This window comes from Carassius auratus, chromosome 45 (assembly GCF_003368295.1).
Source record: "Carassius auratus strain Wakin chromosome 45, ASM336829v1, whole genome shotgun sequence".
In the NCBI taxonomy this organism is placed as follows: Eukaryota; Metazoa; Chordata; class Actinopteri; order Cypriniformes; family Cyprinidae; genus Carassius; species Carassius auratus.
Window position 1 is genome coordinate 14,966,033 of NC_039287.1, and position 12,869 is coordinate 14,978,901.

Below are 12,869 nucleotides of genomic sequence, written 5' to 3' on the forward strand. Positions count from 1 at the left end.
GTTTATTAGTTCCATATAATAGCCATGCTGGAGTTAATGAGCAAAAGCACAGAGTGTTCTTAGACTAAACACTGAGACCTATGCCTGCATCTGTGAGCTCTTGAGTGTGTTTTGTGTGTGTGTGTGTGTGTGTGTGTGTGTGTGTGTGTGTGTGTGTGTGTTTATGTGTGTGTTTAGCAGGGAACAGCATGTGCTCGGCCACACTACCGCAGTTGTGTAGGAGTGAATGTCACACAAGAATATTCTCCAAGGCTCAGTATTATCACAGCTCAGATGACATTTTCTTGCTCGTGGCCTTTCAGAGATTCAAACTACCTTACCTTCAGACTGAGATCCATTTCACCAAAGATTTTTCTGAAAAAGAGCCATGAGAATTACAACATTTTGTGAACGTGTGTAACATGATTAGTTTATACAGCCGTCCATGTATGCTGTTCTGCTTTAAACTGTGTCTTATTTTAATGGACACACCAAAGCATGTTGAGACTAGTCACTGTGCTGTTTATTAAAGACATGCTGATATAATGAAAGAGTGTGTGGGACTAAAGCACGTAGACTCTTATATGTGAAAGGGATCATAATTAACCCACAAAGAGCACGAGAGGCCGGATATGTGAGCAGGCATAAGAGCAGACACAAGGAACAAAAACTCAGGGAATAAGATGAAGAAGTATGGTTGGAGATAATGGAGAAGCAAGATGAAGAGAAAAGGGAAATGTTGCTCTTCATCCGTGCTAAGGCCTGCTTGTAGCTCATTCGCTTCTTAGCATGAATAGACTACAACAATTAAACACTTATGAAAAACCTGCATTCAACCTGTCGCTTGGCAACACCACCAGCTCTCAGTTACATAGTAACACTGCAGTCTCTGTCCATATATCTCGGCTGTGTTTCATCAAACATGTGACAAGATGCAGTTGAATACTGCTGTGAATCAAACACTGGTTTTTATTCCATCAAATTAGATCCATGCATTTGCCAGACATGTTTACTCACAGCATACGTTTAATCAAATCATCCAATTCTGAGCTGGGAATCACACTCATGACTTTGGTGGAACTAGCACTGTGTTCTACGGTTTGATCAAACATAATACAAATACACAATCATGGTATCAGTATGGAATCAAACTCGTAAAACACTGCACATTTAGATTCGATTTACTCTTAAGTTAACTTGGTGGTTAAAGATTTGGGCTAATAATTTAAAAGTGTCCGACTGTGTCTAACTTGATCCTTTAACTGAATTATTGGATTTATTTCTTTATTTGTTTTACCCATTTGAGCATGACACTTGGCTGTCAGTGTAATTCATATATGTCACATTTTGAATAAGAAAGTGTCTGCATTTGTTTAGGTTGAGTTGTGTAAGTGCAGGGAAATGAAGTTAAGTATGTAAAACCTTTACTCGGTTAAACTCAAACTGTATATAGCCAAATTTACTTAAGTGAAAATTATCCACATTTAACTGTACTTATTTAAGTATTTAAAAGTAAATGCACATTTATTTTCCCGTTGGAAATGAACAGATGAAATAAACATGAATTACCTTTCATGCAATTTGTAAAGCAGTTCATAATGAAACTTTTTTATTATGTGTCCATGACAGAACACTTTTCAAACATTCTTTAGACATTTTCTTGTCTTCTTGTCCAGTCACTGTAAATGATTTTTGGGTAGCACTTTATTTTACAGTCCTGTTCCTCATGTACATACTATGTACTTATTATATTAATTACAATAACTATGTAATAACTAGGTACTAACCCTGAACCTACCCCTAAACCTAACCCTATCTAGTGTAGTTACCTTGTATTACCTGAACTTTCTTAGATAAGTACATGTAAGTACACTTACTGTAAAATAATGTGCAACCGATTTTTGTCAGATGCTGGATTTGAACAGAGACCTTTGAGGTGTTTTTTTTTTGTCTATAACTTGCCATCAGAAGTGGGATTTGAACCCATACTTCCATTCAGAGACCGAAAATCTCATGTCCCGAGAAATTTGAAAGCGCTTGAGTGCAGCAGCTGGGACTGCTCTGCAATTCTGCCTTGTTGATCAGTCATATCAGTTGAGTCTGTCTGACGGCAATGCAAATATGTCATATGCAAATTACAGCACTCAATGCATTGAGTGTTGAATTTTTTGTCTAATCACTCTAAAATGTTTTTAGGGGGATTTGAACTCACACCTCCATTCGGAGAGACCAGAATCCTCTTTTCCTGAGAAGGTAGCAAGACCTTGAGTCCGGTGCCTTAAAACACTCTGCCATTGCTTGCTCTGAGTCCAATCAGTGGAGCCTTCGATATGGAATGACAGTCATAGCACTTAATGCATTTACATTCTTTGAGGTTTATTTTCTTGTCTAGTTACTCTAAATTGTCAGTGGTGGGATTTCATCCCAATTCTCAATCCAGAGTCCAGAAACCTCATGTCCAGAAAAGAATCCTTGAGTCTGATGCCTTCGACCACTTGGCCATCCTGAAACCTGATGCAAGTTATTCGATGATCAGCGTGCCCTGTGGTACTGTGTCGCATGCAAATTTAACATTTCTCATACATGACACTCTAAAAGCTAACTGTCAAAAGAATCCATAGCTTCATCCACAGACCAGAAACCTCATGTCCCGAAAAGGTTGGAAATCCTTGAGTCTGGCACCTTAGCCTTTTCTGAAAACTGATTCACGTTATCTGATGAGCCGTTTTATCAGTTTAACCTGGCTTTCGGTACTATGTTGAACGCAAATGACACATTATTTTGAGTTTTGACTCTTTATCTAATCACTCTAAAAGGATCTTCTCCAAAGTGGGATTTGAACCTACACCTCCTTTCGGAGACCAGAAGCCTGCGCTTGACTCTTGCTGTTTGAATTTCACAGTACTTTTGAAGGCTGTTGCTTTGTAAGGGTTTTATCTGCTGTGGTAAACCACACTGTATCTTGAAAGGGTATATGAGTGTCCTTTACAAGAGGACAATACAGGTGGAAAAGGAAACAGAATGTATTGTGCATGCTGTGCCAGCATGTTTACATCACTGCATCATAGCCTACATTAACACAATTTGGCCAATGATTCTCTTTATGAAGTAAATTGCTCTTTCTGTCAGCTCTTTAATGGAAACTACCACTCCCTTGTTTTGGTGCAATCACATCTATGCAGGAATTTTGGTCAGAAAATGTATTATTGTTCAGTCATCTTTTGTATGTGCCTTTTAGATTTGGCTTGGTTTTATTTTGATACTGTCATGATATTTTAAAGTTTTAATCCATGTACAGATTGCATTATTTTAACACCTAAATAAAATATTTCTTAAAAGTTGCAGTTTGGACTGGTTTTTGTATTCATGTTAGCATTTTCACAACATTTCAAACATGTTTTGATGAGGTTACATAATTATTATTTTTTACATATTGGTTGTTGTTTTAAAACATTGTATTTTGGTAATGCTGCGGTACAAAGTTTTGAATAGTTGTGGAAACATTTGGTTTTTGTGGGGTTACGTTAGCAGCTGTCTTTAGATATGACAACCAGGGCCATCTTTCTCTACGCATTGCTTTTATGAACTGAGCTTCTTATGGTTTTCAAATTTGAAGAATATAATCGGCTTGAGAAAAAAATAAATAATAATATTTAATTTTTTCATCGCTGAACCAGAGCGAACGGTGGCGCTAATGCGCGTGTCTTTCATGCGGCAGAGTAAAAGAAATGCGTGACGTATTACGCAAAGTAAGCGTCAGGCTGAGGCACGCATCCAGACTCGTTGAGGAAACAGCGCTCAGACAATAATTATGAATTTAAACATCTTATGTTTCACACATCTGTAAAGATAAATTATTATTTTCTTCAAACTTTCGTATGATAGATAGAGCCTGGCTGTTAAGTGCGGCCATATCTGCAAACAGTTCTAGCGATAGTTGCGGAGTAACCGGCCTTATGCGCTCAGGCGGCTAGGCCTTGCCTGGCCCGCAGTGTCTCGGTTCAAGCATGCATCCGTCCTGGGGCGGTTACGGAGGGGCACACCAGCCTCCTCCACACTTCGGCCCGCGGCCTCATCAGTTTAGGGGACCTCAGCCTCCAGCAGTAGCAGGAGAAAAAATTGGAGGATATGGCGCTCCGTCTCTTACAGCGTCGTCTAATTTCTCTAGTTTACAAGAACAGCATATGCAACAAATGCAGCAGTTGCAGCAGCTCCATCTGAAGCAGCTGCAGTCGGTGCTGCATCACTCCGGCAACAACACCACCAGCTCCACCAGCAGCAGCGGGCCTCCGTACTGGCAAACCGGACACACCGCGCCACCCAACAGCTTTCAAGATCCATCCACTCTGAGAGGTCCTGCTGGCCCCCCTCAACCACAGCCTCCGCCACCAGAAGTGAAACCTCCAGCTCCCGAGCCTCCTCCATCTTCATCACCGGCACTGAAGAGCCCCGCTCCAGCACCAAAGGTTAGCGAAGACAGTGCGTCGGTGGCGGATGAAAAGCCCGACTTCTCGTCGATGTCTCAACAGGCAAGCTTCTGGGGCATACTTTAATATTAATCTCGTATTGTTGCAATAATACAGGCACTTTATACAGCATATTACCTTTCCAGCTCGTGTGGATCACGAGATTGCATTGAGTACTGTATTAAAACATGAATTATACTAAAGTCGTTAATTTCTAAAATTACTGTCATGTTCTGCGGTATCATACAGCATTTTACAGTTAAATTTTTTTTTTAAATAGCAATGTTTTTATCATACTGAAAAAAATATGCATACAAAAAATGTTAATATCATTGGTTAAATATTAGGGATGCAACAATTCTTTTCAGACCAGATCCGATGCCACTGTAGAATTGCTATACTTTTGTGGGTGTTAAACACAATCTGCTAAATATAGACAACTTCATTTTAATGAAAATAACTCTATATATATATATATATATATATATATATATATATATATATATATATATATATATATAGTCTGATAAAAAAGACTACTATAAACAAGGTTAGTGGATAATTCAGTAAGCAAAAGTTATTCTATTCAAAATTCATGGGTGCACAATAATTTTATAAAAACATTCAAACTAAAGTAACAATTGAGTGAAACAACATTATTTAGAGGGGAACAAATAAAATTTAATAAGTGCAGAACTAAATCTGGTAAAAAGATATATATATATATATATATATATATATATATATATATATATATACAGAGCTGGGTAGATTACTTATGAATTGTGATCAGTTACTGACCGGCAAAGTGTTTATGCGAATCCTTTTTCAGTTTGCTGAAAAATGTATCACCCCATAGGCCATAAAAGTTGTTTACGAGTTTAACTTGATTGTGAATGGATCCTGTGCATTGAAAGGGTGCCGTAAGAGTCAAAAACGCTGATAAAAACATCACAACAATCCAAACAACTCAACAAAGTTAAACTCCTTAATAGTGACAGATTTGTTTGTTAAAACAAGGCTTTTTTTTATTATTTTATTTTTTTAACTTCACAACACATTAATTGATGGATTAAAGTGGTGTGGATTACTTGTGGAATATTGTGATGTTTTTATCAGCTGTTTTAACTCTCATTCTGACGGCACCCATTCACTGCAGAGGATCCGTTGGTGTGAAAGTGATGTAATGCTAAATCTGTTCTGATGATGAATCATCTACATCCTAGATGGCCTGAGATAACATTTTCAGCAAAATAAAATTTTTCTTTGAATATTTTAAGTACATATTAACTTTAAATTTCCACTAAGGACTATAGTTAGCCAAATGTTGTTCACATTTGTATTTATTGTGTACAGGAGCAGCAGGAATATTGGTATCAGCAGCATCGTCAAAATTTGCAAAAGCTGAAAAACGAGAAGGCGAAGCAGAATCAAAGTTCATCTCTTGGAAACAATGCTTCTGCTCCACCACCTCCAGTTGAACCCCCAAAGAGCACCCCTCCTCCCCCACCTCCCAAAGAGGAACCCCCTCCACCCCCACCACCAGATGAATCAAAAGTAATTTCTCTGAGTAAAATATAGTGTTCTGAATCATGCATTGTGTATATAAATTTATTTAACCTGTCCTGTGAATTCAAAAATGTGGTACTGTATCAATTGATAACTAGTATTTAATAGTTTACTAATATTCACCTCAGCCCAGTGGCATCACTAATACAGGAGACCCAGCTGAAGCAGCACGTCTTCAACAGCTGCAGGCGGCAGCTGCCCATTGGCAGCATGTGCAGCATCAAAGGGCCAGCATTCAGTACCAGGCACTGATGCAAGAGCATGCTCAACTACAGCAAGTCCTGCAACAGTACCAACAGCTTATTCAACAGCCAGCTCATCTCCAGGTACAATTTCTTGTCGTATTATATTGTTAGCTCTAAAAATATTTTGGTGTAGGGCAGAAACATAAGAAAAATGTAAGAAGGTAACAATGTAATTTCATTGTGATTTTTTTATATTCACCAGACAATGCCCTTTGAGATGCAGTTGCAGCACTATGAAATGCAGCAACAGCGGTTTTCTCCCTTGTACCAAGAATGGGACCGGCACTTTAATTTGTGGTTAGAACAGTTTCAGGGATACCCACACAAAGACCAGCTACATGATTACGAAGCCCAGTGGAGACAATGGCAAGAGCAAATGAAATCAACTTCAGCACATCTGCAAGAGAGAGTCACAACTCTAAGAGCTATGCAGCATCAGTATGGTACAGCTTCTTCGTATGGGGGTATGATGGGACCATATGGGCAACATCGACTCCCCGGACCAAACGGAAACATGCATTTAGCCAGCCCACCAGTTAATATGGATGCCATGCCAAGACCTTCACAACAGGCCCCGCCACCTTCTGGACCGGTTAATCCACAGGGGCCATCACCTGTACAACGTTTTACATCTTCTAGTTCAGATTCTGTCTCTGAAAAAGGTACAACTGCTGGACCACCTGGACCAGGGGTTCGTCCTCATGGGCCTCATGGAAGATTTGATGGCCCAAGGTAATGCATTTAGAATAAGAATTTCACACATTATTAGCGCATTTTTCTGGTGCTGGGTTTCTGATTTTTAATTTATCATCTTTTTCAGGTTTGAAGGTCCCAGAGGCCCTCGGTTTGAACAGCCACCCCAGCAACGGTTTAGTGCACCACCTAGATTTGACACTGGTCAGCGATTTAACCGACCTCCCAGAGGTATTCCTCCTCACCCTGGGGGTCCACCAAGACCTGAGAACCCCCCTAGGCAGAATGCACCTACGCGATTTGAAAGACCCCCTGTACCTCCTCAACAACCAGGGTATGGAGGGCAATCCAGTCCTGTCCCTAGCGTTCAAACAAAGCAACAATCGGCAAAACCTGATGCACCACCAGTTGCTCAATCTCATTTGGAACCAGAAAAACACAAAAATACCCAAGATCAAATTACCAAAAAAAATGGTGCTTCAACTCGTCCGTCACTGACAGATGACATCTTGGACTCAGTGGATGGATTTTTTATTCAGAGTGGACCCATTCCCCAAACTCAGGATAATACATCTGACAATACTAAATCTGATGCTGCAAAGCAGGATAAGTTAAAAGAAAATACTACTAAACCATTCCTACCTACAGAAAGTCCAAACACCACCAACAAAAATTCTCAGAAGTCTAGCTCACAACCTTCTAATACCAACAATGTAACTAAAGGGCCACCACAACAAACAAAGCCTCCTCAAAATGATAAGTTTAAACCTGATACTCCTAAGGAGGCTCCTAGGGGGCCACATGTGATGAATCAGACAGGCCCACCGCAGGTAACCAGAGGAAGGGGAAGGGGCCAAGGGCCTTTGCCTATCAGAGGCAGGGGCCGTGCACGTGGTCGAGGACAGTATGGTGGACAAATGGCTGATGCCAACTGTCAGAGAGAAATTATGCCAGAGGATCCCTATGACTATCAGCAACCAGATGCCATAACACACAGCGAGGACCAGGATTCGGCTTGGAGAGACCCCTCTTTAGAAGTACCTGGAGAAATGGATGAACAGGATGCACCCCATGAGATGTGGCATCCAGAAGAGGAACTCTTCCCAGAAGAGTACTATGAAAAGCCTAGAGAGAGAATACCCCCAGTGGATCACAGGGAGCACCCAGAGAGCACTCATCCAGATGAACACTGGGAAGAAGAATCACAGGAATACTGGGAGGAAGAAGATCCATACTTGGCAGAGACAAGACCTCCCATGCATGCTAGACCTCCTTTTCCTCCAGGTGGCCCTAGAAGACCCCCATTCCATCCTCGATTTATGCTTCATGGTCCAAGACGCCCCCCTCCTCCTGGCCCCCCACACGGACCTCCTCACATGGGACCACGTGGGGTAATGGGACCACGGTTCAGACGTGGTCTAGGTCCATGGGGACCACCACCCCGCCATGACCTGATGGAGCGAGACATGAGACGGCCACCACCTCCTCATGAAATCTTGGAAGGGGGGCCAGCTGGACCCCTCGTATATGAAGAAGAAATGGACAGAGAACCTGTATGGACTCATCCTCGTGGGAGGGGGCTGAGACGTCCTCCTTTACCTCCCCATGAAATGGTGAGAGGGATTCGAAGACCTCCGATGAGGCCCACAATGCCAAGGGAGAGGTGGCATGGCCAACCACCTCATGAAGGAAATTATGAAGAGGAATACCCTTATGGTGCAGAGGATGATGCGTCCAGAAGGCCAGACCATGAATATCATGAAGCTTATGAACAAGATGATGAGTATTATGGTTCTCGTGAGGAATGGGGCAGGGAGCAGCCTGACAGAGACTATCCACCACATCGTCCCCCAGAGCACATAAGAGAGGATCCCTGGTTGGATGAAAGAGAAAGGTCATTCCCATATGATGATGAGAATCGGTATAGAGAGGAACGGAGAGGACCACCTTATGCTGATAATCCACCTTATCAAGAACGTGATCGGGAGCCTCCTTATCACTCTCGTTCTGACTGGGAAAGGATCCCTCCTCCACCCCCACCAGAGAGATCTTACTCCCATCAAGTCGATGAAATGGAGTCCCATTATGAACACAACCCAGAGCCGCTAGCTGGACTGCCTGCATCTCAATCCCTTGATCCTCCACTTGAGCAGTCTTCATCTAGTGATAATAAAACCGTACTTGCTCTGTCTCAACGGCAGCATGAGATCATTCTCAAAGCTGCCCAGGAGCTGAAAATGATAAGGTAGAAACAATTCCCATCAGTATGTCCTCATTTCATGTCATATAATCAAACTAGCTGATATGCCATAAGTTAAAATATTAACTTGAGGGACATTTTTGCTCATAGAGAACTTCAGGAAAGCAAGATGGTTTTGGGAGGAGCTTCAAACCCAGAGTCAGCTGGGATAACTTCAGAACTTCCCCCTGGAATTCTTGGATTGGAAATTCCGCCTGAGGTTAAAAGTGCCCTGCAGGTATGCCAACCTTGAGTTTCAAATGGGAATTTTTACCCCCAATGGCAAACTAATTTCCATTATTGCAATAGCTTGACCATTTTGTTTTTCTTAAAGGCTACCAATTTATTGTCAGAAACTGGACAGAGTAGTCAACCTTTGGAAGCTGGTTTGGCCCCTTCAAATCAATCTGCAGGCTTCCTTCATTCATCTTCAGCACCTGCCCCTACAGCCACATTCATTGCTAAAACAGTGGACTATGGGCATGGCCGAGGTCTGTATGTCTTCTACCTGTGGTAACTGATATGAGATTAAATGTATATGTACAAAAAAAACATTTTTTAATAATTTTTTTTTTGTTTTTCGGCAGATGTTGGTACCACGGTGGAAAGGATTTCTTATGGAGAGAGGATTGTTTTGAGGCCTACTCCACCGCCATCTGAGCGACTTTATGAGAAAGGTTGGTTCAGTTCTTTTAATTTGTGAGAACACTGTTTTGGTTTATTTTAATTCATATCTGTGTTGAACCGCTTGATTAGAACTGCTTGGCCACAGAGACCCGTACTATGACAGAAGAAGTGACCCATACGGTGGTTCCAGAGATTATGACTGGGACTGGGAGAGAGATCCATACAGAGAGAAGCCACCTCTGGATTATGAGAGAGACAGATATGAAAGGGAACGTTACCTGCGAGAAGAACGGTAGGGTCCTTCCAGACCTTTCCGCTACACCCTTCACAGTTGCATATGTTATGAGTTTTATGTATGTTATGGCCACATTAGTTCATTTAATGTCAAACGTTTTATTACCTACATCAAAATGACGGTGAAGAGCATCAAGCTGGACTGGAAGAAAGTGTGGCAATATGTATTTGGAATGATGTTTTGATAAGTTTTTGTTGTATGTCTGGTTTAGACCTCCTCCAGGACACAGAGAAAGAGATCATCCAAGCCGCTCAAGCAGGGATCGTGAGGTGTATAACCGACCAAGCTATGACAGGTCTTCATATGAAAGGAATCTTGAGCATTATGACCATGGATCCTCAAGCTTTGGTAGTAAGTGATGCATATAAAAGATTCCATCTTTCAATGTTTATTGATGAGGCGTTTGTAAGGAGTCCATTGGTGATCTCATTATGGCTTAATCAAATGTTCTCTGTTGGTTTGAACAACATGGCCATTTTGACGCAGCAACATTAGCTTAGATAATGCTGGTACTTTGGTTTGAGAATATTCATTTGTCCAATGAAAGGCTAGTGGCATAGAAATTGCACACCTATAAAGATCCTGTTACACAAGCCATTTCAAATGTGAAGGCAGTTTACCATAAATAATGGAGTAATTGCTAAGCTTGAAAAGTAGAGGTTGAGTTGTAAGGTGCCTGTATCTTGTACCCAGGTGATCGGAGGAGTTATCCAGATGAGCGCCCTCCACCACCCACATCACTGCCCCCTTCTGCTCCTGTTGCTCCCCCTCGTGTGGAGAAGAAACCAGAGACAAAGAATGCTGAGGACATCCTCAAACCCCCAGGTCGAAGGACTCGGCCTGACAGGGTACACCTCAATTTTCTTCTTCTTCAGAATATTCTTCTAAATTATCTTCTGAATTCCATGCTCAGTTTTCTTTCTTTTCAGATTGTGGTCATCATGCGTGGATTACCTGGAAGCGGCAAAAGTCATGTCGCAAAACTTATTAGGGTAATATTTTTAGTTTTGTCTCCATATTTGCTGCTAAGCTTAACTTTGATGTGGTTTTATTTTTTTCTCAAACATCTGTAAATTCTCTCGTCTCAGCTGGTCCTGTTGGTGAACTTGACATAAGCTTTTGTAGAAACACAACTAAGTCTTGATGGTGGATAAGGGAGTTACTTTAATGTCTTTAATGTTATTAAAGGGGACATCAGATGCCCATTTTTCCACAAGTTGGTATGATTCTTTAGGGTCTTTATGAAATATCTGCAAAATACTTTGGTTAAAATTCCTACATGTTCATGTAAAACAACATGCTTTATACCTTGTCGAAAACATTTGGTGCATGGTTCTTTAAATGATAATGAGCTACTGCTCACCCCACCCCCTCTCAGAAACAAAACTAATCCACTGCATCCTCAGTGGCTCTCATGTTGGAAGAAAATGAGGACTCTTATGTTTTTATTTTGCAATTATCCTTCATCCACTTACCAGTTCATCCATTAAGTAAACTTAAAAAACTGCCTTTGTTGATACAGGATAAAGAAGTTGAATCTGGTGGTGCGCCACCTAGAGTTCTCGGTCTGGATGACTATTTCATGACTGAAGTGGAAAAAGTTGAGAAGGACCCTGATAGTGGGAAGCGTGTCAAGAAAAAGGTTTTGAATTAATCTGTTCGTCATTCATTTCTATTGATAAATCGACTCATTTCCCCCAACTGATCATGCAAATCTCTCCAACCCTCTTCATCAGGTTCTTGAATATGAATATGAGCCAGAGATGGAAGATACGTATCGAAGCAGCATGTTGAAGACATTCAAGAAAACACTGGATGATGGATTTTTTCCCTTCATAATCCTGGATGCCATTAATGATAAAGTGAAGTACTTTGACCAATTCTGGAGTGCTGCTAAGACTAAAGGGTTTGAGGTGAGCTTCACTGGTGTTTAATGTAAATTTAAGTAGCTAGGAATGACTGGAAAGGCTAGTCATATCTGTAGGGCAACTTTTTACTTTTTAACTCTGTCTCACTGTGTTATAACTTTTTTTTTATTCTCAGGTGTACTTGGCTGAAATCACTACTGATCACCAAACATGTGCAAAGAGAAACATACATGGACGAACACTTAAGGATATTACAAAGGTTACCCTTTAACTTGAAGCCTGCCGTTTTCAGTGTATCAGCACAGTTATGTGACATAACTTTTCATAAACCTGGCTAATAAAATGTGTTGCACGCAGCTGTCCAGTGGCTGGGAAGCTGCGCCGCCTCATATGGTACGACTGGATATCAGGTCTTTGCTGCAGGACGCGGCAATTGAAGATGTAAGTTTCTTGACGATACCTGTTGGTTTGTTTATTAAAGAAATGTTTTTTTTTTTTTTTCTTAAGCTTTCCTTCTCATAGTAACTCAAACTGCTTTTGTGATAGGTGGAGATGGAAGACTTCAACCCATCTGAAGAAGAACCAAGAGCTGAAGTGAAACCGGAAGATGACGACGAGACTGATCTGGTAGGACCTCTCTTTCATGCATGCTTCTTTTATACAATAATGGAAACTGTGATTTTTGTAGTTGCTTTAAATGTGATGCAGTTTTGCCAAAAACAAGGTAAGTACCCATACCATGCATCAACGTTACAGGATACTCTTTCCAAATCCAAGTTGACAGATGAGATAAAGAATATTCTTGAGGCATGGGATCTCTTGGGGTATTTGGTATAATTGCAATCCATATTCTTAATATGGATTAATAAATGCTTTCACAAGCAAATA

At 41.0% G+C, this 12,869-nt stretch overlaps 1 protein-coding gene across 3 annotated transcripts in view; it reads left to right on the forward strand.

Moving 5' to 3' along the window:
- The first annotated feature begins 3,710 nt into the window (after nt 1-3,710).
- LOC113063388 (YLP motif-containing protein 1-like) overlaps nt 3,711-12,869 on the forward strand; it is a 28,791-nt gene continuing 19,632 nt past the window's right edge. For 2 of the 3 annotated variants that reach the window (XM_026233741.1, XM_026233739.1), the window contains exons 1-17: nt 3,711-4,508; nt 5,802-6,002; nt 6,143-6,340; nt 6,462-6,991; nt 7,080-9,197; nt 9,303-9,429; nt 9,526-9,682; nt 9,779-9,868; nt 9,948-10,110; nt 10,325-10,464; nt 10,807-10,961; nt 11,043-11,105; nt 11,636-11,755; nt 11,850-12,026; nt 12,157-12,240; nt 12,339-12,422; nt 12,528-12,608. In XM_026233741.1, coding sequence (XP_026089526.1) covers nt 3,987-4,508; nt 5,802-6,002; nt 6,143-6,340; nt 6,462-6,991; nt 7,080-9,197; nt 9,303-9,429; nt 9,526-9,682; nt 9,779-9,868; nt 9,948-10,110; nt 10,325-10,464; nt 10,807-10,961; nt 11,043-11,105; nt 11,636-11,755; nt 11,850-12,026; nt 12,157-12,240; nt 12,339-12,422; nt 12,528-12,608 — 5,010 coding nt within the window. In that variant the 5' untranslated portion in view covers nt 3,711-3,986. The remainder of the gene's footprint in view (nt 4,509-5,801; nt 6,003-6,142; nt 6,341-6,461; nt 6,992-7,079; nt 9,198-9,302; nt 9,430-9,525; nt 9,683-9,778; nt 9,869-9,947; nt 10,111-10,324; nt 10,465-10,806; nt 10,962-11,042; nt 11,106-11,635; nt 11,756-11,849; nt 12,027-12,156; nt 12,241-12,338; nt 12,423-12,527; nt 12,609-12,869) is intronic. The other variant, XM_026233740.1, reaches the window with a different exon arrangement.